The sequence below is a fragment of the Peromyscus californicus genome, unplaced genomic scaffold (genome assembly GCF_007827085.1).
Source record: "Peromyscus californicus insignis strain IS unplaced genomic scaffold, ASM782708v3 Scaffold_8__1_contigs__length_139910024, whole genome shotgun sequence".
Lineage (NCBI taxonomy): Eukaryota > Metazoa > Chordata > Mammalia > Rodentia > Cricetidae > Peromyscus > Peromyscus californicus.
This window is the reverse complement of record NW_026294606.1, coordinates 18,767,354-18,792,494: the sequence shown is the minus strand read 5'-3', so window position 1 is coordinate 18,792,494 and position 25,141 is coordinate 18,767,354. Positions and strand designations below refer to the sequence as shown.

Genomic DNA, 25,141 nt, shown 5'->3' with positions numbered 1-25,141 from the left:
CCAGCTGTGCCTTACTTACCAGGGGCCAGCCTCACTCAGCATCCCTTTCTAACAGGCGGAGCAGAGTGGGACTGACTCCGCGCATACCCCCTCCCGGGGGGGGGTGTCCTTAGAAGTGACGTCACGGGTGCTGTTGATCTGCCCCTCCCCCCCTGGTTACTCAGCACCCTGTTAGAAGTCACTGTGGTTCTAAATCCCTCAGTGACTCAGGGAGAGGCATCCTTGCTAGTGTTTCCTTTCTGAGTCCACTTTTCTGATGATAGAAGTTAATTTGGTTCATGGCTGAGGAGGTTGGGCTGCCCAAGAGCACAGCGTTGGCGCTTGCCTGATCCCTAGAGAGGACCGTCTCACTGTCCCACAGCCGGACAGAGGATATCTATCGCATGGGGAAAGAGCAAGTGTGTTTTACAGAGCTACTGAGATCTTTGTGACTATGTGTAACCTGCATGACTTCCCAGGGGCCTCCCCTTCAGAATCCATCCCCTTAGGAAACTGGGGGTGGGAGATTAGTTTGCAACACATGGACTCAACTAAAGCGCATCATATTTGATACTCATAGTTACCCAAGAACAGCGGATAAGGATCGCTTCAAATGTTGTCGAATTGTTTCTGGTTTTGAGATGGAGTCTCACCTAGCTCAGGCTAGCTATGTAGCCAAGGCTGGCCTTGAACAACTTCTCCCCCTCCTGCCTCCACCTCCTAAGTGCTGAGATTACAAGCACATGCTACCATGCTTGGTTTACACAGCGCTGGGATCAAGCCCGGGGCCTCCTGAATGACAGGCAAGCACACTCCCACCCGAGCCGCATCCCCAGCCTGCAGTCATCCTACCTGAATTCAAGTCGGACGAGACGTGCTTCCTGAGACGCATGCAATGTTTCATGCTTTTGTGGATCTAAAGGAGCAAGACCTGTTTGGAAGGTGTCGTAGCCAGTCACTGATACCTTCAAGGCAGTGCTGACTGTCCCTTCCCCGTCCAAGCCCCAGTGCCCCTGACTCCCTGCAAGTCTTCTGTCTTAGGAGGAGGCTGAGCCATTTTGTGATCAGAGTCAGGGAGGTACAGCGGGCGGGCGGAACTCTTTCCAGACTCTGTATTCTCTGAGCCCGTCTCTGTCCTGCCCCTTTGTCCATCCCTGGGCACGTAGGAGCTGGTGCAGACTTTGTCATGCTGGGAGGCATGTTTTCAGGCCACACCGAGTGTGCAGGAGAGGTGATCGAGAGGAACGGGCAGAAGCTGAAACTCTTCTACGGCATGAGCTCGGACACAGCCATGAAGAAGCACGCAGGAGGAGTCGCCGAGTACAGGTATGGCTGCCACGCGACTTAGGCTGTGTCCACCAGCCGGGCTAGCTACTCTGTATTCTGGTCCCCTTATAGGGAGGGGCTAGAAAACATACCCGGCATCTTTGTACGGAACACCAACTTTCATCCGGTTAGCATTTGTGAAAGCAAGTGTGGAAAAGTTGGGGGTGTGATTATAGGTGTCAGTCTGGGAGGGGCATGTGGCTGAATGGGAGTATTGCCTCGGACTGAAAGAGCCCTCACTGAACAACACCCCCCCCCCCCCACACACACACACCTCTCATCTCTAGCCTAAGATAATCTATTCTGCAAGCTTCAGGACGAAGAATAGTCTCTCACGGTATAGCAAACAGATGGGGCCTTTCACAGGACACTGTTGCCCACATACTTCATTTAGGACGGTCACCTGCCCCCAGGCTCTGACAGGTGACACGGGCAGTGTTTCCAGCTGGTTACCTGTATCACCTGACTGCAGAATCAGACTCTATGCCGATGCATGGTTTTAAAACCCACAGTCTCTCCAAGGTCACCTGGTCCTTCCCACTCTCCTCCAGAGTAGCCTCATGTAAGAAGCCCATGACAGAGCAGACCCAGAATTACCACCCAGCTCCAAAGAGCCTGCCCCTGCGGCTCATCACAGCCAGCTCTGAGGACAGGCTAAATGAAGGACACAGGACAGAAGGTCTCACGTACTTAAAAATCTCTGGACTCACATGAGGATGGGAAGCCTACCCTCGCTGGCTCATTCCCTCTGTGTCCAGATACTAGCCCCACAGTCAGAAGAGTTGTTGTTGTTGTTGTTGCAGGGTGTGGAATTGACATAACGTATACGGGGAAATCACGTGACTCCACTGAGAGGCAGCAGCAGTAGTGTGGGATGTTCTCGGGTACGGCAAGCTAACTACAGTTGCCATTATCCCTAGTCATTTCTCTTTAAATGGGAACCTTGATAAACGTAGTGTTCCGGTAGCGGGGAGCTGGGTGGGCAAGAGGTATGGGGTCAGCCTCAGTGAGAAGTGGAGCACACTCCTTACTGTCACGTCACAGCCCCTCCCTGCCACGGTACCTGGATGAGGGACCAAGAAGCCCACTGTTCAACCAGCAGCCAGTTACCTTCTGAGGGCCACGGGGAGTCTGCTGGACCAAGATGAAACTGAGCCACGTGGCTGAGTGGCCACTCTGTGCTCCATGTGAAGTAAATCCCCCCCCCCCCCCCCACGGCTGTCGTAGAGAGTCCTCAAAAGAGCAGATAGGGAAAAGCGGGGCAGGCTGCAACAATACAGATGCCAGGAGCAGGGGGAGAAGCCATCTGGGTGGCAGGGTGTTCAGGAAGTTCAGCAGGGTGGAGGTGCCATGGAAACACCGAGCCTCGGTTCTGGAAGCGAGTTCCGATCTTAGAGTGCTTCATTTAGAATGCCGAAGGAAGCAGGACCTCCACCCAGTTAGCCTGGGCATCACGAGCCTACCCTGCTCTGTCTCTCTGGCACTTGCAGCCTCACCACCATGACCGTCACCTGAGGACGACTCCCTGCTCTGACCTCACGTTGAACTGCTGCCGGGTTATTAGTGCTGGGCTAGCTGCCTGTCAGTCATTAGCACTTACTTGCATGTTACAGATGCGCAGATTTGGGGGTCCAACCGTGACTCACAAAAGAGGATGCCACCTTAGCAAAGGGGAAAGAATTCAGGAGGCCATGAACCGTCTGAAAAGAACGCGATGGCAGCTCTTGTGGGTACACATGGGCATGTGTCAGTGTGTGTCAGTCTCAGGGCACAGAGCTCTGGATGTGTCAGTGACCCTGGTTTGAGCTGTGTGTGCTGTACTAGCCACCAAGCAGCCGATGGTCCAGCCAGTGGCTTAAGGTGCTAGAGTTCATGAAAGGGAGCACAGATGTTAACAGGAGACAAGTTTACATCCTTCTTGGAGTCTAGAAAATGAGTTTCAATTTTTCTAGTTGATGACTAGGCACAGAAAGTTCTAGAATTTGGGTACTTGTTAGGATTTGCCTGGTCCTCGACTTCTGTGATGCTGCTGCAAAAGCATGCGCAGACTGCATCTCCATTCTGCAGGATCAAAGCCTGCCTTGTGATACAGGCTGTTTCCTGGTGGCCTTGGGACGAGGGGGGACAAAGGGACAGCTAGATGATGCTTGGTGTTCGTGTATTAGGCCCAGTCGGAATTTCTAAGCACTGTTCTGAAAATGTGGAGATGCCACCCAAAGTTCTGAGAGTTCTCCACTCATAAAGCTCTCACCCTTGCTCTGAGCAGTGGGTTTGGTGACACATGGGAGCAAATGGAACTGATGGGAGGTAGAACCTGGCAAAGGACAGACAGGCTAGAGGGGGTGTGGTGCTGCATCTCCAAGGCAGGGCTTTTCATATGTCCTAGGCAGACCTGTGTTGTCCATGGTGAGGACATTTAGCACCCACAGAGCTGGTGCTTAGGGAAGCAACCCTCTGTGTTTTCTGTCAGTGAAGGAGGATGGATGGAGGTACTGTGGCAGGAGGTGGTAAGGAGGCAACCTAGCAGGTCTGTTTTCCCCAGGGAGGAATTAGGACATTGGCCATTTGGTGGTTGGTCCCAGTAGGAACCGTAAGGGTAGAGGTACATTGCTAAGGAGAATGTCACTTCTGGGGACTGTGGGGGCAGGTGTCTCCATCTCTGTCTCATATTGCTGACTAAGACTTCTCTTTTCTTGGTGAGCAGGGAAGTTCGTATCAGGTTAGAGGAATACTCCATCTGCTAGGGCCTTGGTAGGGGTGGCAGAGTGGGGTAAAACACCTCCGTGGATATAACATTGCCGTTGCCCTCATGAACTCACTGAAGCTGCTGTTACATGGATAAGATTTGCACTGGATGGGGGAAGGCCTTATGACACCCCACCCCTCACTAAGGAGCTGTAGCCAAGCTGGGGGAGGGGCAGTCATTTTCTTCAGTGGGGTGACCACTGGTAAGGAGCCCATGCTCTAGGAAATAACCTCCACCTATGTCACGAAGGAACTAAATTCAGTGGGTTACAAGAAAACCAATAAAACAAAAAGACATGAGAACAGGCGACCCTTATGAGGAAAGAGCAGGGCTTTGGTTGGAGCAGGAGCAGGATGAGAGAAGGTAATGGAGAGCGAAAATGCCCAAAATACATCATCTACATGCATGAAACTGTCAAAGGCATAAAGGCTATACCAGGGATAAGTCTACCTGGGTGGTAAGAGAAAACAAACTGGATTAACCGTCCTCTCTCTTCTTTCCCCCAGGGCCTCTGAGGGCAAGACTGTGGAAGCGCCTTACAAAGGGGACGTAGAGAACACAGTTCGGGACATCCTTGGAGGACTGAGGTCTACCTGTACCTACGTAGGGGCTGCCAAACTCAAGGAGCTCAGCAGGAGGGCGACATTCATCCGGGTGACCCAACAGCACAACACAGTGTTTGGCTAACTGTGGAACTGCAGAGGTGTTGAGCTGAGTGGAGACCACCTCTCACCACGCTTCTCCCCTCCCTTTCTTGTCTGTCCTAGCAGACTGGCTGCTCTGCATGGTGGGACACTGCCACCACTGACGCTGACATTGAGTCCTTGCCCTGATCTTGCACCCAGAGGCCTTGGGGCTTGCCCTGGTGCCAATGTGGAGCCCAGAAGCAGGGTGCTCGTGGGGCCCTGGGTCAGCACCTAGAACACTTTGTCTCCTTGTTTCAACCACGCCTTGCACCCTTTGCCTTCCTCTAAAGGACAATGGTTTCACTTTTAATAGAATGCTGTGATCTTGATTGAGTGCTGGAGTTTGCATGTTCAGGAGCATAGTTGTGTAGAGTCACACTATGAGTCGGGAAAGTCTTCCCAGCCAGGTAAGTGACCCTCAACTGTTAACTCACAAGGCCTCTGGCTGGGGAAGAGGTGTGGTGTGAGCCTAAGTAACTCCCACCCCACCTCCTGCTTTTGCTGCTGGGCAGGGTCAGTGGACATGAAGAATCCTGCCCCGTGTTCTCCCTGAAGCCCTTTCTGGGAACAGGTCTTGTCGCCCTGCCTGTCTGACTGCTTGCAGCTGGCAAGCCAGTCCTGTCTTAGATTCTCGTGTAGTTTTATCACACACACAGACCCCATCAAACTCTTTCCTTTCCCTTCTCAGTCCCAACTTGAAGGCCAGCCCCTCGCTCTTTTTAAAGACAGGATCTAGCCCAGCTTGATCTTAAACTTGCAATCCCCCTTGCTTCAACCCAGATGGTTACAAACCATCTTGAAGTCCCACTGCTATTTTATGAAAAGGTTAGGAGGAAATCTTGCTGAAAACCAAGTGTTTGCAGCCCAAAGGGGCTTAAAACGGGAATTAGAGGAAGCCCCTTATATTAATACTTCCTAGGAAGAGCCATGTAGCTCTGCAGTCGGGAGGCCATCGTTGGTTGGTAAGAGGGACTCTGTCTTGGAAAAAGGCCCCAGTTAGCCCCGAGAGCTGTCCTGCAGTGGGTCGAAACAACAACGTTCATGAGCGTCAGGCTGTTTCTCTAACAAGGTCCATCAGCAGGTACAGGAGTATGTTTTCTTTGAAAAGGCAAGTGTGACTTGAGTGGATGAGGATTGGTATTGCTGAGTGAGGATTAGTTAGTTGCCAGGTGTCTACAGTACCTGCTGCTGTGAGAAAGATCCAGCCACACCAGTACATGGGAGATTGCCAGCCCACTTCTAGTCTCGTATTTTAAGGCTGTATTTAAAGTCTGGGAAGTTTGCATTCTGAACCTTTCTCCAACCCCCCTCCCAAGGCCAGAAGAGTAGCTCTTAGGCCTGTGGCAATGTGAATGGCTGCGCTTGGGAGGACTGTATGATGGATGCGTTCGCTACTTTCCTCACCGCAATGACCAAATACCTGGAAGAGGCAGCGTAAGGGAGGAAAGGGAGGAAGGGTGTTTTCTAGCTCAGAGTTGAAGTGATACTGTCCATCATGGCGGGCAAGGATGGGAGTGGCCTGCAGCTGTGGCCACACAGGCTGTGTGCTTACACCTTTGCAAAGCAGGAAGTCATGACTACTCATGCTCCATCTGGTTTCCCCCTACCCCCTTTATCCAGTCCAGGTCCCCAGCTCATGGGGTGGTGCCCCCCACTTTCAGGTTGGGTCTTCCCTTCTCAGTGAAGCCTCTTCAGAAACACCCTCACAGATACGCCCATAAGTGTTTCTCCTTGGTGACTGCAAACATAGGTTGACAAAATTAATCATCACAGAAGTCACTGCACAAGAGCATATTCAATGCAAACAAGATGTGGCGCTTGTCTAGAGGACCCCACTTCCTCTCTGTCCCATCTGGGCCAAGTGTCAGCCTCTTTGGAGCATGTGTTTCATATTTAAGCCCTGAAGTCTGTTTAATGAGCCTAGACTTCAATGAGCCTAGACTAAGTGGGAAGAAAAGGAAAGCGTAAGGCCACTGAAGTGGCCCCGCAGCTGTAAGGAAGGACTGTTCAGACCTGTGCCTTTCCCCAGACTTCTGGTGTTGTGATGAGCTATCTATCCTCCGTCTTTCTTAGGCCTGGCCCCTGTGTTAACATTGTAGCATGTGCCACTGTGGGGGACATTGCCCTGAGTGTGTCATATCATGTGCCCAGCATGGGGGCTGCTCCAGAATGGTCCTGCCCTGGGCTTTTCTTTTCCCCCAGGTGCACATGCTGCTCAGCACTGTTCTCTGTAAGCCTCGTTGCAGACTTGTGGTTTTGTGTCTCCAAAGGCTGGCCCCTTGCCATCTAGTTCCAGGCAGATGATGGCCAAGCTCTTGCAAAGCCCCAGACACCAGGATCATCTTGAGGCAGAAGCTTCAGAAAAAGAAAACACATTCCCTTTGCTGTAGCAAGTCCGTGATGGGAATGGGCCTAGAGGACCCACTGGAGAGCATCCTTCAGTTCAGGCAGCAAATACAACCCAGACAGACAAGTCCTGTTGTCCATGCATGGGACTTTCTTTGATGGAGTGTGAGGTATGGTGGCAGAAGTGGCCGTGGTTCTGAGAGCATGAGGCTGCCTGCTCACATCCATGTAGACAGGGAAGCAGAGAAAGAAATGTTGCCATTCACCTATCAGAGAGCATCTTCTTGGAAAGGCAAGCACAACCCTGGAGCAGAGGAGCAGGAACTTGGTACCTTTGGTCTCAGACTGGTGCAATGCTTCTTCCAGTTTCAAGGCACGCCTCAGAATAGCTCCCCAAGCTGTGTATTTTTCCTTTTCAGCCTTTTGAGTTCTCCTAGCCACAAGGAGTCTGTCATTGTCAAGTAAGCAGGCAGAGGGCTTGCCCCACTGCACACCAGGAACAGCCCTTCTAGTCTGGTCCACTGAGGTGTCCTACCATGATACTCATTCTGCCCCCCAAACCCCACACTAAAATACAGTATACAGAACCCCAAATCCTTGTTTCAGGAGCCTGTGCTGCCTGATTTGCTGGGATGAGTCCTAATTGGACAGATCAAAAATATAACCAAGAAGGAGATGGAAGCAAAGAGTTCCCATTCTTCCCTGGCCAGGTGAGAACTCAGCTATTTCCAGCATTCTCTTTCTCCCTGGTGCAAGCTCAGCTTTCTCTTTTTTTTTTTTTTTTTTTTTTTTTTTTTTTTTTTTTTTTTTTTGAGACAGGGTTTCTTTGTGTATCAGCCTTGGCTGTCCTAGAACTCCCTCTGTAGACCAGGCTGGCCTTGAACTCACAGAGATCCACCTGCCTCTGCCTCCTGAGTACTAGGATTAAGGTTGTGTGCCACCACTGCCCAGCTTCAACTTTCAATTAGAAGAGCTCCCAAGGCACATGTGGACGGAAGGAAGCACAGCACACCTGGGGGCTGCTGCTTCTGGGAGGCATGAGTTTCCTAGGCAACCACTAAACTACATCTCTCCAAAGCTGAGCTCAACACCAACCTGTGCACAATACTCTCGAGACAAACATGGAGGTTGCTTCTTGTGCCAGAGACTTCTGCTCCACAGGTTTTTAAGAAGCACACACTGGGTGGGTGGGAAACACACTCATCAACTCCAGATCACTTACCAGTTGGAGCAAAACGGAAGAAACTGCATTGATAATGCCACCTAAGGCACAAATCTGCCAATCATTTGAGAAGAACGACCTAGAATATTGAGCAGATAGGAGATGCAGATTAGGGACATCCATGCCTCGTGTGACTCCCCACCACCGTTCTCCCCAGGGTGAGGTGACATGGTAGAGGTAGTGAAGAGGAACTCACACTGTTTTCTCAGCCACAGCTTTCTCTAGGGACCTGACAGAAGACAGAGACACAAGTTTGCAATTGGCACTGTTATTTTATTATTAGTACGAGTATTATACAATAAACTTGTACTGGTATACAGACGATTTATTTAAAACAATTTTGTTCAAATTTTGAATCAAACATTGTTTTATTATAATAATGAAATAATTTCTACCTAGAAAACCTGCAAGCACCATCAAAGAAAGGGACCATAAAATTCAATAAACAGACTCGAGTGTATCCTACAAATAGACACACCACGATTAGAAAATAGAATATGAATTCTTCCATTTTTTTAATATTTGTTTTAAAAAAGCTAGTGCAAGTACAACATTTTACACTGGAATTACAGAGTATGCACGCATATGGAAAAGGTCTCCTGTCACAATAAAAGCTCTTAACTATGTATGCACTTAAAAGTTTCTTTTCAATAAGGTGCAAAAAACTTTTTTTCCCCCTAGTTTTCCACATGGTAGTACCCTCAGCCCAAGTTTTGGTGTCTGCTTCCCCTTGGCCTGTGGGAGGCATACAAATGGAAAATGGAGGGTTTGGGAACCTGATGTGAAAACCTTCACTGGTTCTGATCTCAGGTTCTTTAGGGCCAAGACTCTACTGGTTAGAGATGAAGACTGTCTTATTGAAAGGCCACCACAAATACTGACAGGACTCCACTGCAACCCCCTTTTAGCTGACACCACCTGGGATTACACTTGAGCAGTGCGGGTCGGGGAGGGGGCAGTAGTCACAGAGTAGGACCAGTACCATGGTGGGTTGTCAGGGTCACGCCTCACTGACTCAACAGTTCATCCCACTCTTGGTCTAGAGAATAACTTCAGAGTAGGTGGCTCATATAAGAACCAAGAGAAACCTATGCACCATCGTTCTTGGTAACTGATCTCTGAAGACAACAGTTTTAAAATAGTGTCACCTCAGCTGGGTAGTCTAGGGGACAGTGTGTTATCTCAGTAATGGTTACTGTAAACAGTGCTTCCCACACAGGCCTTCAGATTGGCCATCCAGACAGCAAAGGAGCAAGAAGACAGGAGTGGATGGAGTCTCCAAGTGATCTGTAGTGGAAGACTTGAGTCCTTTCAGATAAAAAGTGTTGGGGAGGTTCTTGTAGACTGGTTTGTGTAGATGCTACCTATTGGCCAAACACACTTCCTGTGAGTACAGGTGAAGCTCCTGTGGACAAGTGTCAGGAGGTGAAACGCTAAAGCCACTGTCCCCCTTCTGCCTCTGTCAAGGTGAATGTCAGCTACCAGAACTTGCACAGTAAGGGAGGGGACGCAAACCCAAATTTAAGACTCAAAGCTAGGATCCGTGACTGCCCCTAAACTGTCCAATTTGAACCACCCAGCTCAATTGTTGAACAGGAATCCAACTCTGAGCAACTGCTCTGCCTTCTTCTGGCCTCTACTTGAGAAACATCAAAATGAAAGCCAGTCATTCAAATCAAAAGTGATGTTTTACCCCCGTGTAATTGAGGTGTGGGGTGGGAGGCAGAAGAAAAGCTCAACTTTTTTTTTTTTTTTGTCCCCATGTGAGTCCTGTCTTACTGGGAAGAGGATCCCTTATAGAAACACTTCATGTTCAGGATTATATTCTTTGGGTTTATAGGAACAGGAAGTGCTGAAATGTCAGACATCATCCAAAGAAAAGAAGTTGCAATGGCTTGAGAAGGGAACTTAGAGAAGTACTTCCGGCCGAGGAATGGACAGTATCCTCAAATAGTGGGATACAGTTTCCCATCCTTCACACAAGAGCCGCATGTAACAAAACAGAACAGTAAGCATAGGTATAGTATAGTTGAAGAGCCTCTGACGTCGAAATTCTTCCAGGCCATAACCATACAAATTTGATCATCAAGACAACAAATTTCTATATACAAGAAAAATAAAACCCCAGAACATGTAACTTTCAACCCTCCTCTGTTTTGTAATTTTTTACACACAAAATATGAAACTCATGGTTTCAACAGATCTGTCTCTTTCAAACACTGAATCATTTCAACATTCATTTTTCTTTTGTGCAATTTTTAAAAAAAAAATTATCTGTACTCCCCAAAGTGAGTGCCTCAAAAAAAAATTTCCCCCCCTTTGGCTGCTCAAATTAGGTGTACTTTAAAGAAAACAAAACAAAACAAAAAAACTTCTCACAAGGTATAGTGCTACAAGAAAAAAGCCTACTAGTAAGGTAACATTTGAAGCGAGGTCATCTATGTGAAAGGAATCTCAGCTCCAGAGTAGAGATGTGCAAACTGTTTGGAGTTGCCATAGGAACAGAAATACAGCACTGTCCATGGAAAAGGGAAGAAACCAACCCAACACAATAGGTCATACGTATGTGCTTTATAAAAAAGTAGATTCTCTATAGTTATTACTCCATTTTTCTTTAAATTCTCTATTTCAGAAATTCTGGGTTCAAAACACAACCGTAGAAGCAAAGGCCTTTGCTCCACTTTTAAAAAATAACAGTATAATTCTCTTGCCTTTCATCTCAACCGCCAAAGAAACTGGATTGGGCCCTGGAGACTGAGGCCCTGTATTCCCCTGGAGTCAAAGAGGGGCCGACTAGGAAATTGGAAGTGCAGAGGGTTTCCAGGAGAGAATGGACCAGTTTGTTGAGCTGTTTGTGTGGCTCAGGAAACAGTTGCCATGCCAACCACCTCAGCTCAAAAAGTCTGGCTTTCTATCCCAAGAGCTCTGCCTCCTCACCCATGTCTGAAATAGGTGGTAGTGTCTTCAAAAGCATCTACAAAATAGGTTTCCTTAGTAGTCACAGATGTTAAAGGGTATTGTCAATTGTTTCCTTTAAAAAAAAAAGGAAGGAAGGAAAATCCAAAGCTACAACAGAAACAGATTTTGGCAACATATTTCAGTAAAGATCAAACTATGTGCAAAGAGTGGATTTTCTGATCACTAGGAGCTACTGTTCATCTTGAACGTGCAGCATTATATTGCAATCTGTGCAGTAGCTAAGGAGCAATCCACACAATGCGGGGAAATCCAAACATTCCTTGAAATTGTACAACCCTACTCCAGAGCAGTCCAAAGTGCTGTTGCTGAACACGTCTGTGTTCCACACACACACCAGCCCCATCCCTGAGTAAGAGGTGTGAAAGGTTCCACCGAGTTCCTTGCAGGGGAGAAGGAAGCATGCTGCCACTTCCTGGTGGGGGTAAGGGGAGGGGAGGAACCCAACAAGCTCACCTAACAGAAAACATACAAGGTCAGGATTCAGAGTTAAGGACGTTCTGTTACCACCACAAAAATCAGGCCATCTCAAACTGAGCTGGAAGAACTGAGAAAAGCAAAATGTGACCAACGTAGACGATTATCCTGCAAGTCTAAAACAAAACAAAAGAAACTGCAATTTGGATTTCCACTTTTAAAAAGATTTGAGGTAAGTGGCATCCATGGCCTTCTCTCCCCAATCCCTACCCCACCCCTGCTGACCCCAAGGTGGCCCAGACAAACTGAAATAATTCTAAAGTTAAACATTCTAAGGAACAGTCATTTTATATATTTAGAAATCCCTAGAAAGAGAGGTTGTTGTTTGTTGGTTTCTTATTAGTAATATTACTATATTTTCTTTTCGCCCTGACTAATTTCTTGGTGACTGTGTTCCATTGTAAACGCAAAAGGCCTGCTGTTATTTGTTTAAAAATGGAAAGCAGGAAAAAGGAGAAGGAAAGACGGCTGTTGGTAAATATTGCCAAGAGGACAGGTATAGAGGCGCGTGGCCCATCCTTGTACGATGATGGCACAGCCATCACTGTGCTCCCTACAGAAGGGTGACCGCAGCTGCTCCAAGAGCCTCTCAGGCCCCACCAATGTCTGCAAACCAGAGGTGGCTCCTGCCTCCGTGTGCTCTTCCTGTTTGAAGAGAAAGTGTCACAAGGGAATGGTGACTGTGGTTGCCAGGTGGTCCCCTCCAAAGCCACTGGTGGGCATGCTCAGAACACACGCACATATGCAATGAGTTGTTTGTGCTCAAAGGCAGAGATCGAAGTCTCAAGGACACCGAAGAGACTGAAAAATGGGTTGACTGTAGCCCATGTGGCTCCAGGGCACGTCCTAGGAACCGTCTGCCTCCTACCGCATTCCAGGCTCACTACAGAGCGGAGGGGCCTTCCCGGAGTGCAGAGTGATGGACCTTCATGGCGCTGCTTCCCTCCGGGCTCCTCAGATGGCTGGCTCTGTGTCCTGGTGACAGACACACAGCCTCCCTACTCCAGGACTCTGCATCCACATTAGGGGAAAGCAAGGCGGCTTGCCTCTCCTTGCTCTGTCCCTCCAGCCTTTCTCTGGCCAGCAAGGTGAAGGACGGTCGACTCACAGAACAAGGAAGAAGCCGAAAGGGGGTGAATTTTAACCAGACAGAGCATTATTGGCACACAAAGTATTGCACATGCTAGGAGTGAGGGAATGAAATGGGGCAAATGCTTTAGAGGAACCAATGACTTTTATAATCCCTACACCTGAAATAGAACCACAAAAGTTATGATATTCCTATTGCTCTGAACTGTGTGTTTACCTAGTTTAGTGTTGGTTTAGTGGATACAGTCAGTTCAGTCCTTGAAGTAAGCCAGAAAGTGGTGTCTGTGTTGTCTGAGCTCCCAGGAGCTGGTGTAAATAGTGCCACACAGCACCTCTGTGGCAGCCTCCTATTCCTCTTACCATCAAAAGTTAAAACAACAACAACAACAACAAAAACCTACTAAGTGCAAGTGCCCTGAGCAGAATATATGGAAGATTAAGCAAGGTCTCTGAACAGAAACATTAAAGAAAATAAAAAACCACAGCACTAAATAAGCAATGTGACTTCGAGAATGGGCCCACCCAGCTCTGTTAGCATGCCGAGAGGGTAATGGATTTTAGGGAGAGGTCAGCTATTCTGAACCTACTCAAAGGGTTTTGGTACATCCCAGAGCAAAATCGTTAGTCTCAATGAGAGCCACTGTGAATGGAGACTGTATAGCCAACATCTGGGTTGTATGCAGGAGGAGAGGTCTCTTTTTTTCTAATTTGAGAAATGGAAGAAGTCCATTCTGTTTTTTAATGGTTAAAAGGAAAGTCAAATAAGTACTTATTTGGGTTAGTTGCAACCAAGTAAGAATTTTTAAAAATGTCTCTCTTATTTATAAAACTTGGTTTAAAGCACTTTAAGACACACTCAGACCCCACACATGATATTTTAATCTCTGGGAATGAAAACTTGTGACTTTATAGAATACCCTTTCTGGGTTTTGTACCAAATATTAAATCTTGGTTTGATTTCAAATAGAAAAAAAAAGTCATTCTGAAAAAAAAATTAACACTTTTTTTTCCCCACAGAAACAAACAAACAAACAAAAAAAACACTTGCTCACATATATAAAATGTCTGTATGGAAAACTCTCAGAGAATCTGAAGAAACTCTCAGATCTGGCTTCTTGTGACAGATGTGGCAGGTGACAAAACGAAGCAGAAAGGAACAGAACCTTCTAAGAGTGGCCTAGGGTCTAGGCAGGTTAGAAAGGAATTTTGCTACATTTATTTATGCTCGATCAACCCCCCCCCAAACCTTTCCCACAATGTTATTGGATAAAAACTGCAGGAATATCACACAAATTATAAACTCAAGATGTGCAAATCGCAAAGTTCTTTAGGAGTTCACCCTAAAAACACCGGGCAAAAATGAGTGTCTTTTCTCCCTGTGTTTTCTCAGTCTCTCTGCCAACTCTGCATATGCCTTTAACTCTTTCTCCAACATCAAAGTGACAAGTGCCCGCGTGGTGGTCATCTATTGTCACGTACTAGTTCATAATTCACATTCATCCCTTTAAACCAGACAGACTGGAGCTTTTGATTGCTGGCCCGTGACGTGAGCAATCCTGCAGAGCCGAAATGTAGTTACAGTGTTGGAAAGAAAAAAAAAAATTAGAAGCAACTTAGGTTTGTCTTTTCTTGCCAAAGAGTTTAAAGTTAGATACAGTACTCATTGAATGACAGACCAAGATGTTTGGTTAACAAGTCTGCGCAGCATTTTTAACTGCTTAAGAGATAGTAACAGGTGTGCGTCTTCCAGATCTAATTCTTCACGTCACGCTGGGATTGAGGGGGAAAAAAAAAAAAAAAAAGCGGCACCGGAGTTGTCCATAGTCATGAACTAGAAACAGTACTAGATCTAAAAGACGGAAAAGAAGCTGTGGGCTCAGCTCTGAGAGCTGCCTGGCTCTCTCAGGAGGGGAGCCTGTATTTTCTTCCTGGGAGCAAAAGTCAATGCAAATAACCTGATTGGTTTTCATAACACTGCCGTGACCGGTGTGGGTGCTCCTTCTGTCCCCCAGCCCCACTGCCACCCGCCTGACCAGGAGTGACCTGAGCAAGGACTTCCCTGCCCACCATGACACCTGGTGACGTCACTGGACTGGTAAAGCAGAAATGAAATCCCACGTGTGGCAGCTGCTCTTAAAAAAAAAAAAATCTCAGTGCAGTCAGGCCCCATGGGGGGAAATATATATATATATGATTAAAAGTTGCTTTTTATTGTAAAATATGTTGGAGAGAACCACATTCTTTGAAACTAGTTTCCCATCTGCCATCTGATACCTCCCTATGATGCCCTGAAGCTGGGTTCCTGTGGATGACTTTGCATGTAGGAAACCCAGATCCCCCGATCCCATGCCCAGAGTGAGCAAGCAAGGGAGAGGGGAGGCAGAGAAAAAGAGACAGTCACTCACCACCATGGCACCCACGCACCCCTTCACAGGGACACACCCAGACACCCTCGCAGGTCACTTCCCACTGAATTTGCTCTTGAAAACCAGTGAGAACTGATGCCCCGTGGCTCTGTGCTGCTGGAGAAGGCAGGTGCTGTGAAAGCCACATTCAGGGCCACCTAGGATGCCCGGGAGCTCCACAGCCACGGTTCTGACCACCCTCCACCTGCCAGCGCCTCAACAGACACTTGCAGACAATGCAAATGCACCATTCTCCTGCGACACACCGGTGTGACTCTAATGACAAGGTTAGAACTCAAACCTTAAGTAAGAGGATAACATGTAAATACTGTGTTATTTAGCCTACAGTACAGTAATCTGGATACAGACAGCAAAGGAGGCCCCGGCCTCCGCTGCCGGCTCGGTCTCTACTTGCCCACATTAGATCGGCCTTCGATGCAGATTTTAACCTCCTGAGGAATGAGCGAAGGCTTGGGAAGAGTCAAAGGTGGCTCGTCCTCCGACTTCTCCAGTTTGCGGGTCTCCGGCGCCGACCACCTCCTCTTCCTTGGGGCTGTGGGCTTGCTCGGTTCTATTTTGGTGAGGAAAGGTGCTGCAGGCAATCCTATTTTTTCTGGAAACTTCAGTTCACCATTCTCAGAGAGCACCTGGGTGCCTCCCTGGTTGATTCCGTTTTCTTGCTCAGCATATCTGTGTCTGCTGCCCGCTAGGCTGTCGGTCTTTGCGTGTTTCAGCAGGACACTGGCAGGGTCCACGGGCTGGCCCTTTTTAACAGAGCCATTCTTCAGGTTCTTGAGGGTAAGCGAGATGCAGACATCCCCAACGGAGAGTTTGGAACACGGCAGATCAAAGAGCTGGCTGGTTCGCTCGGGACAGCAGGATGACCAGCCCTGTCCAAACACAAAAAAAGGATACTCTACCAAAACTTCCACACTGACCTGTGGAAACAGAAGCAGAGGGAGAAGGAAGGAAGGAAATATTAGAAAATGGTTCATGTGTGGTTTTTGCATGCACCCACACGTGTGTGTGTGCGCGCGTGCGTGCCCACGCGCGCATGTGAATGCGTGTGTATGCACAGAGGCCAGGGCTCATAGGTGTGAGTTCTTCAGACATCTACTTTTTCCCCCCATTGGATAATTTGTCTTCATTAAGTTTTCTTTTAAAAATTACATTGGGGAATTCCATATATACATATACATATATGTGTGGATATATATATGTATATATATACATACATATATACACACACACAAATATAAAACCATATCTACTCCCCATTTCCCCCTTCTAACTTCCCTCACATTCCCCAACATGCTTCCCTTCAAATTTCATGTCTTTTAAAATATATACCCCATTAAGACCACGCAGTACTCCCTATGTGCACAGGTGCGGAGCCAGGCCCTGGGACGTGGGAACCCCACCAGTGGCCACACCCTCTAATGAGTCCTTCCCTACCACAGCAGCCATCCGCTACCACACTGCCAACAGCATAGAGGTCAAAGTGCTGAGAACAAGAGACTGAGTGATCAGCTCTAAACAGGACAGCTACATCAAGCCCCCTCCCCAAGGATCAGGGCGCATTGTGGAAAAGGAGGAGGAAAGAATGTAGGAGACAGAGGCTAGGAGGAGTGGCCTGAAGTGCTAGCTTCCAGACAGGATATTGTGATTGCAGCCATCCACTGTCCCCCCGCCCCCCAGGAAATGAGGTCTCTCAGTGGCCTGGAGTTCATCAAGTAGGTTGAGCTGGTTGGCCAATGAGCCTTGAGGAACCTGTCTCTGCCTCCCCAGGGCTGGGTTTACAAGTGCATGCTTCCACGCTCAGCTGTTTCACATAGGTCCTCATGCTTGTGCAGAAAGTACTTTACCCACTGAGCCATCTCCCTAGTGGCCTCCCCCCACGCCCCCACGCCCCGTGAGTGTTTTATTTAACATAGACACACAAGGGCTGGATGTGAACAAAAAAATAAGAGTTTGTTCACCAGCCTCTCGCCCCTGCAGCAATACTGTGAAACAAAGGTGCTAACTGTTAGAAGCAGTTGTACTCATTATATTCAGACCCCGGCAGAAGCTCAAGAGACAAGCGTCAAGTCCATTTATCATTTAAAATATTTTACTACATACCTGCTCTGTAGAGGGTCTGTTAAAACCATTCACTGACCTACAGCCATGACAAAATGCCTACGTTGAGTTCAATTGTGAGGCTCTGCAGGGGACTCAGAAGCCCAGCTACAGCCATGCTCAATTCTGGCCAGACTAGGATGCTAATAAACTCCATGAAGAAGGTGTGTATCTGTTTGCCACTGGATTCCTAGCCCTTGAAAGGGGGGATGAGCACAATGATTGGAACCAGTGAACTTTTAGTATCCTAAGAATTTGAGGGCGCATCATCAATAAGATCTGGGATAACTAGGGAGGCCTTTCCCAGGACCCTGAAGGATGGGCAATATTGGAGGGATTTTGAGAGTGCACACTATGGGGACAGATAGTTCAAGTGCATGGTCCAACCACAAAGTCAGGCCTGAGGCTTAACTCAGTCTCTGGGTTCATTCAACCAACGAGTAATGAACTGAACTGAAGCCCAGTTTTGCATGCCAAGGTCTCACACTCTCTACCCCTGAGTTAATCCCACTATGTGGACTTCTCAAATTACTGGGCTTCATTTCTTTATTGGATCCATAAAACATGGAAGAATTTTTAGAAAGAAAAATCACAGTGCATGTTATTTGGAGGGAAATATCATTCCTCTGGGCTATTTTAATCATATTAAGGCTGCTGAAATTTTTCTGATCTCTCTGTAGTGGTCAGCAGTCAATGCAGTGACTCATTAAACCAGTTAATGTGCTAAGAAGTGTTGTGAGTGCTCAACCTTAAAGAGGACATCTCTGTTAACCGCCTGCCAAGACTCAGAACATCTCAGAAGAGGGCGGAAAGACTGTAGGAGCTGGAGGATGGGAGGAGTGATGTGCAATTGCTGTCTCTGGGACATGACATGACCATTGCACCTGCGGGTTCACTGCAGCTATGATCACCTGCACCAGATCCAGCCAATAAGGTCAGTCAACATTCTAATAGGCAGAACTAATTTGACTTTGTGAGTTACTGAAAGGAGGAGACAAAGTAGGCAGGGGGGATATGTTAGGGGTGCAGGTAATCAACATGCATTGTTTACATGTATGAAATTGTCAAGGAATAAATAAAAGGTATTCTATTAATTTTTTTCTAAGTGCCTACTGTGTCAAATGCTCCGACTTCACACAAGTATTTTTTAAAGCTCATAACATACTAGTAAGATGAGTAGTAGCATTTCAGCTTTCTAAATCTATAAGTAGTAAAATCGTTTTCCTAATTATAGCTATTAGACAATGGAATTAAGATTGAATCTAGGTCTTAGACTAGATCCCCTCCCTACGCCAAACATCCCCTTTTCTCTATGCCCCCTGCTCTCTACCTACATGGACAGTGACATTACAATATGGTAAAGAGGCAACTTAACATTCCCGTTACAGCAGTTTCAACTAAGTGCATGTGCAGTGAACGTGTACTAAATGTGAGAGATTATGAAAGAGGACTTGTGTAAAGTAGAGGTCCTCGCCTTCTGGGAGACAGGCATCTTCTCAGGAGCTTAGAGGCTAGACACAGGCTACCCAGTTACCTGAATATACACCCATTTGGATGTCTCATCAGCAATTCAACCTCAACAGGAGAGAAACATACTTCCTGATGCTGCCTCCCTTGTCCCCTCCCCATCCTATTCTTCAAGTTCTTGAGCGCAAATCCCTGGAAATCACAATACCTTCCCTTCTTTCTTTCATACTACCCACATCCAAATCACAGGTCAATTCTACCAGTTCCTCTTCCCAGATGTCTAGACAATTTCTCATGATGTTCACCACCTGAGTTTTGGCCAAGCCCAGCATGTCACTTGAAAAAAAAAATGTCCCTGGAACAAGCCCCACAGGACTCTCCTGTATGGTGATATTTTATTTGTATTAAAATGTTATTTGTATGTTAATAAATAAAGTTGCCCAGGGGTCAGAGGTATTAGCAAGCCATAGGAAAGCAGGGCAGTGGTAGCGTACGCTTGTAATTCCAGCACTTGGTAGGCAGAGCTGGGTAAGTCTCTGTGTGTTCAGGGATACAGCCATTATTGGATACACATGCCTTTAATCTTAATATCAATCATGGAAAACCTGGAGGCCTATACAGACAGGCTGTGAGGAGGCGATCATGTGGTTGGGTTTACAACCAATGAGAAGGCAGGACAGGAACTCTATATAAAGACTTTAACACAGGGGTAGCTCTGGTTCGGAGAGGTAGGACCACCGCAGGAGGAAGGGTAAGGTTTTAGCTCTTAGCTCTGACCTCTTGGCTTTCTTCTTTGCATTGGTTCTGTGTTTCTTATTTAATAAGAAGGTTGGATACATCTACATTTGGCGCCCAACGTGACAAGAATTCATTAAAAACCGCTTGGCTTGGCTTGGCGGCAGGTCCGGTTTCCAGCCTGGGTGGCCCGGCTGCCTAGCTTGGGCCCAGGCCTGACTGACCCGCAGCTGGAGCTACTTGCAACTGCTACAAACAACTCAGACCTGCCCTGCTGAACAGGGCCCCTGCCTGTAAAGCCAAGGCTTGACTCGGCTCAAGCGGCTACACTTTCTCTCTCTCTCTCTCTCTCTCTCTCTCTCTCTCTCTCTCGCTCTCTCTCGCTGGATTCACACCTCGAACACCAGGTGGCTGTGAAATTCCCTGGGATTCTACTGTTCTACCCAGACTTGGTAAGTCAATTAACATATCTATTTAAAAGAGAATTTTTTTCTACATTAAAAAAAAATGGGCTTTATGTGTACATTGGAAGAAAATTGGGCTTTGTTTGAAATTTTAGGCACTCTGACAATGGAACAACTATATGAAAAGATTAATATTGATCGAATTATTCAGTTTATTACTTTTCTTATCCTCATTTTACTATTTAAAAAGATCGTCAACTTAAGTGCCAGGATAACAGTCTTAGAAAAACTTGTTAAACTGGTAAAAATGAATTATAGAGAAATTCAAATTCAGACAGAAGAAATAAATAGTGAAGTTGTTTCAAAATTGGATCGTAAGGTTACAGAAAGAAAGCCAGTTTTCACACAATCACCCTTAATTTATCCAGTAGCCGTACAGCAGCTACCTGATGAAGAGAATGAACAAAATACTTGGGTTCCAGTTGAAATGTTAGACTTACGAAGATTTAAGGAGGCAATAGCATCTTATGGCATGCACTCCCCATATGTAAAGCAAATGTTAAACACCTGGTCAACTTGTAATAGGATTCTACCAAAGGACTGGCGGGAATTGGCACAGGCTGTTCTTGAACCCGGACAAAATCTCCAGTGGAAAATGTGGTTCAGTAATGAGGCTAAAAATATAGAAAGACAATGGAGGGATAGCGGAATACAAGTCTGCCAGGATCAGCTTATTGGCGAAGGCCAATATGCTTCAGTACAAACACAATGTTCATATGATGTCCAAACCCTAGTTCTATGTAAAACGGCAGCTTTGAATGCATGGGACAGAGTTGAAGAACCAGGAAAAAAAAACCTGAGTCATTTACAAAGGTTATACAGGGCCCCAAAGAATCTTTCACAGATTTCTTACAAAGATTGACTTCAGCAGTACAAAAAATGGTCCCGAATTCAGAGGCTAGTCAGATAATAATTGAATCTTTAGCCTTTGAGAATGCAAATGCAGCGTGCAAAAGAATAATTAGGCCGTTAAAGGCAAGATCTGCACCTTTGGAAGATTGGATTAGAGATACAGTTAATGTAGAGGCTTATGACCATGATGATATGTGGGTAGGAAAAGCAATTTCAAAAGGTTTGAGCAATGTTAGATGTTTTGGATGTGGAAAGCAAGGACATTTGAAAAGGGACTGTAAACAGGTCATTCCTAGAAATAATGTTTCTTCAAGGAACACTGGCAACAGAATGCCCCTTCCTTCTGGAGTATGCAGAAGGTGTGGTAAGGGAAAACACTGGACCAACGAATGTAGATCAACAAGGGACAGACAGGGTAACCCTCTGCCTCGAGCTTTGGGAAACTCCCAGAGGGGCCTCAGGCAGGCCCCCACAGTAAATCCAGTTCAAACCTTTCCTGCAGTTGTAGAGGAAACCCCTACTCAAAGCAACTAAATAACCAAATGTCTATTGGAATAAATCATGTTAGTCGAGATGATGAAACAGAGAAAATAGGAAATACAGGAAAAAACATAAAGAAAATTTTTTGGCAAACTTCTATTAATGAACAAAGACCAAAACTAACAATAAAAATAAATGGTGTTTTGTTGTCTGGTCTGGTAGACACAGGTGCTGACATTATCATAATTGCACCAGAATTTTGGCATCCAACTTGGCCTCTTCAGGAGGTAAACATTCAACTCTTAGGAATTGGGACATTATCTAGAGTGAAACAAAGTGTAAGATGGCTTGAATGTATAGGTCCAGAAGGACAGAAAGGACAATTAAAACCATATATGGCTAACATAGCTATGAACCTGTGGGGTCGAGACTTGTTACAACAATGGAATACTCAGATTAATATCCCTCCAATCTCAGAAACAAATCATAAATTAGTACATGTTTCTGAGAGAAATATTAAAAGATATTATTCTAATGAGTGCTCACCAGCCATCCATGTCATACAAGAACAGGGCACAACAACTGATAATCTTCCAAAAACACTAACAGCTCTACCTTTAAAATGGTCAACAGACAAGCCTGTATGGGTTCAGCAATGGCCTTTAACAACAGAGAAACTCCAGGCTTTACAAGAGCTGGTGGAAGAACAGTTAAATGCTCATCATATTGAAGAATCAACCAGCCCTTGGAATTCTCCTGTATTTGTTATAAAAAAAAATCTGGTAAATGGAGAATGGTAACAGACCTTAGAGCAATTAACAAAGTAATTCAGCCAATGGGCTCTTTACAATCTGGAATTCCTTTACCTACTCTGTTACCAAAAGGCTGGCCTCTCATAGTTATTGATTTAAAAGACTGTTTCTTTTCAATACCCTTACAAGAAAAAGACAGAGAAAGATTTGCTTTCACAGTGCCTACTTATAATAATTCTCAACCAGTTAAAAGATTTCAATGGAGGGTTCTCCCACAGGAAATGTTGAATAGCCCAACTTTGTGCCAATATTTTGTAAAACAGCCATTAGAAGTGGTACGTAAAAAATTTCCTAAATCTATAATTTATCATTATATGGATGACATTTTATTAGCTGATTCAAATGCAGATACTTTAGAAAGAATGTTTGAAAAAGTAAAGAAAATTTTGCCTTGCTGGGGATTACAAATTGCTTTAGAAAAGGTACAAAGAGGAGATTCTATTAATTATTTAGGATATAAAATAGAACTTCAAAAAATTAGACCTCAAAAAGTGCAAATTAGGAGAGATCGACTACAGACTCTTAATGACTTTCAAAGATTATTTGGAGACATTTCTCATCTAAGAACTATTGTTGGGGTAAAAAATGATGAACTGAATAATTTGTTTAAAACCTTAGAAGGTGATAAGGACTTAAATAGTCCAAGAGAATTATCACCTGAAGCTGAGAAAGAATTGGCCTTGGTAGAAAAGAAAGTACATGAAGGGCACGTAGATCGTATTGATCCAAAGCTGGATTGCATTTTGGTTATTTTACCTTCTAGGCATTCCCCAACAGGAATATTAATGCAAAGGGAAGATATTATATTGGAATGGATATTTTTACCAAATAAACCAAATAAAAAATTAAAAACTTATGTGGAAAAAATCTGACTTGATTTGGAAAGGAAAATTGAGACTTCGTCAATTAGCAGGAATAGACCCAGCAGAAATTGTCGTACCTTTAACTAAGGAGGACATTGAAAAATTATAGATAGAAAATGAAGCTTGGCAAAAAGCTTGTAGTAATTTTTTGGGAGAAATTAACAGCAAATATCCCAAAAGCAATAGAATTGATCTTATAAAGAGAGCTGATTGGATCTTGCCTCGAATTGTGAGGAAAAAACCCATATTTGGAGTTCGTACATTTTATACAGATGCCAACAAACAAGGAAAGGCAGGTTACAAATCAGAAAATTTAAGTAAAGTGGTTCAAAGTCCTTATAATTCAGTTCAAAAATCAGAATTGTATGCTATTCTGTTGGTATTAATGGATTTTTCAGAACCTCTCAATATAGTAACTGACTCTCAGTATGCTGAAAGAGTAGTATTACATATTGAGACTGCAGAATTTATCCATGATGCTTCAGAATTAACTTCATTATTTATTCAATTACAAGATACAATCAGAAAAAGGAGTCATCCTTTATATATAACTCACATCCGATCCCATACTGGTCTGCCAGGCCCTCTAGCACAAGGCAATGATGAGATTGATAAATTGTTGATAGGAAATGTGCTGGAGGCCTCAGAATTTCATAAAAAACATCATGTAAATAGTAAAGGTTTAAAAAAGGATTTTTCCATAACCTGGCAACAAGCCAAAGAAATAGTAAAGAAATGTCCTACTTGTTCCTTCTACAATCAAACACCATTACCAGCAGGATGTAACCCAAAGGGTACTCAGAGGAATGAAATCTGGCAGATGGACGTGTTTCACTTTGCAGAATTTGGAAAACTGAAATATGTACACCACACTATCGATACTTATTCAGGATTTCAATGGGCAACTGCTTTGAGTTCTGAAAAAGCTGATTCTGTAATCACTCATTTGCTAGAAGTTATGGCCATTATGGGTATACCTGCACAAATCAAAACTGATAATGCTCCATCATATGTCTCTGTTAAAATGAAACAGTTTTTTGCTTATTATAATATAAACCATGTTACAGGTATACCACATAATCCTACAGGTCAAGCAGTTATAGAAAGATCAAACAGAACTCTAAAGGATATGCTAAATAAACAAAAAGGAGTAACAAAACCCCCCAGAAATAGACTACATAATGCTCTATTAACTTTGAATTTTCTCAATGCCAATGAGAAAGGAACAACAGCTGCAGAGAGACATTGGATAATAGAAAAAACTACAGAATTAAATCAACCTATATACTTTAAGGATGTGCTGACCTCAGAATGGAAACCAGGGTATGTGTTACGTTGGGGACGAGGTTTTGCTTTTATTTCTACAGGAGAAGATAAGCTGTGGGTACCATCAAAATTGATAAAGGTTCGATTTGAACAAGAGAGACCTCTTAATTAGAGGAGGTGATAGTTCATCAACCAGCATGAACATCCAATTTAAACTAACTTACACCAGTAACACATGCCTTTTCATTTAATCAGATAACTTGTCAAAAAGGAACATCCCCAAAAAACCTTGGGGAAAGGTTTTTGTTTTTGTCTTTTAGGAGAATGAAGGTTAAGGAATTTGAAGAACACTGGACAAATGAGACAACTGAAGAAAAGGAACAAATCATCTATCCTAAGAAACAGAGTGAAATGGCGTATGGGTATGTCATCTAAAAAAATTTTATGTCTTCCTAAATGTTTGTTTCTGCTTTTCTTTAAAGATTTAACACTATTTAACTTCTAATAGTCCCAGTTCAATTAAAATTTAAAGCTGAATTTGGAGTTGGAGAATGGCTCTCTCCTTCTTTAAACTCAAGCATGTTGTTAAAAGGAAAATGCAAACTCCCTGTATCATGCCAGAGGAAAAGAGCCATCTTCTGCTATGGGACAGTAGAAAAGCCAAATTAATTAAGGGACTATTCTATTACGAATCTCAACTCTTTGATTCTATTCTGATTCTTTAAACTTTTCTTAAAGTATGAATTTTATATCAAAATTTACAAGATCAATATATATAGATATATATACATTTTAAACTTTGTTAAGATATAAATGGTCATATAGAGTACTA

General features: G+C 45.0%; 2 protein-coding genes across 7 annotated transcripts in view; one reads left to right on the top strand and one right to left on the bottom strand.

The window, feature by feature from the left end:
- The window catches only part of Gmpr (guanosine monophosphate reductase), a 40,995-nt gene extending 35,929 nt beyond the window's left edge, over positions 1–5,066 (top strand). Inside the window, exons 8-9 of the mRNA XM_052727360.1 lie at positions 1,146–1,305; positions 4,558–5,066. Coding sequence (XP_052583320.1) covers positions 1,146–1,305; positions 4,558–4,738 — 341 coding nt within the window. The 3' untranslated portion in view covers positions 4,739–5,066. The remainder of the gene's footprint in view (positions 1–1,145; positions 1,306–4,557) is intronic.
- A 3,491-nt stretch (positions 5,067–8,557) lies between these two features.
- The window catches only part of Atxn1 (ataxin 1), a 412,390-nt gene continuing 395,806 nt past the window's right edge, over positions 8,558–25,141 (bottom strand). For all 6 annotated transcript variants that reach the window (XM_052727354.1, XM_052727356.1, XM_052727359.1 and 3 more), the window contains one exon: positions 8,558–16,190. In XM_052727354.1, the coding sequence (XP_052583314.1) occupies positions 15,660–16,190 (531 nt within the window). In that variant the 3' untranslated portion in view covers positions 8,558–15,659. The remainder of the gene's footprint in view (positions 16,191–25,141) is intronic.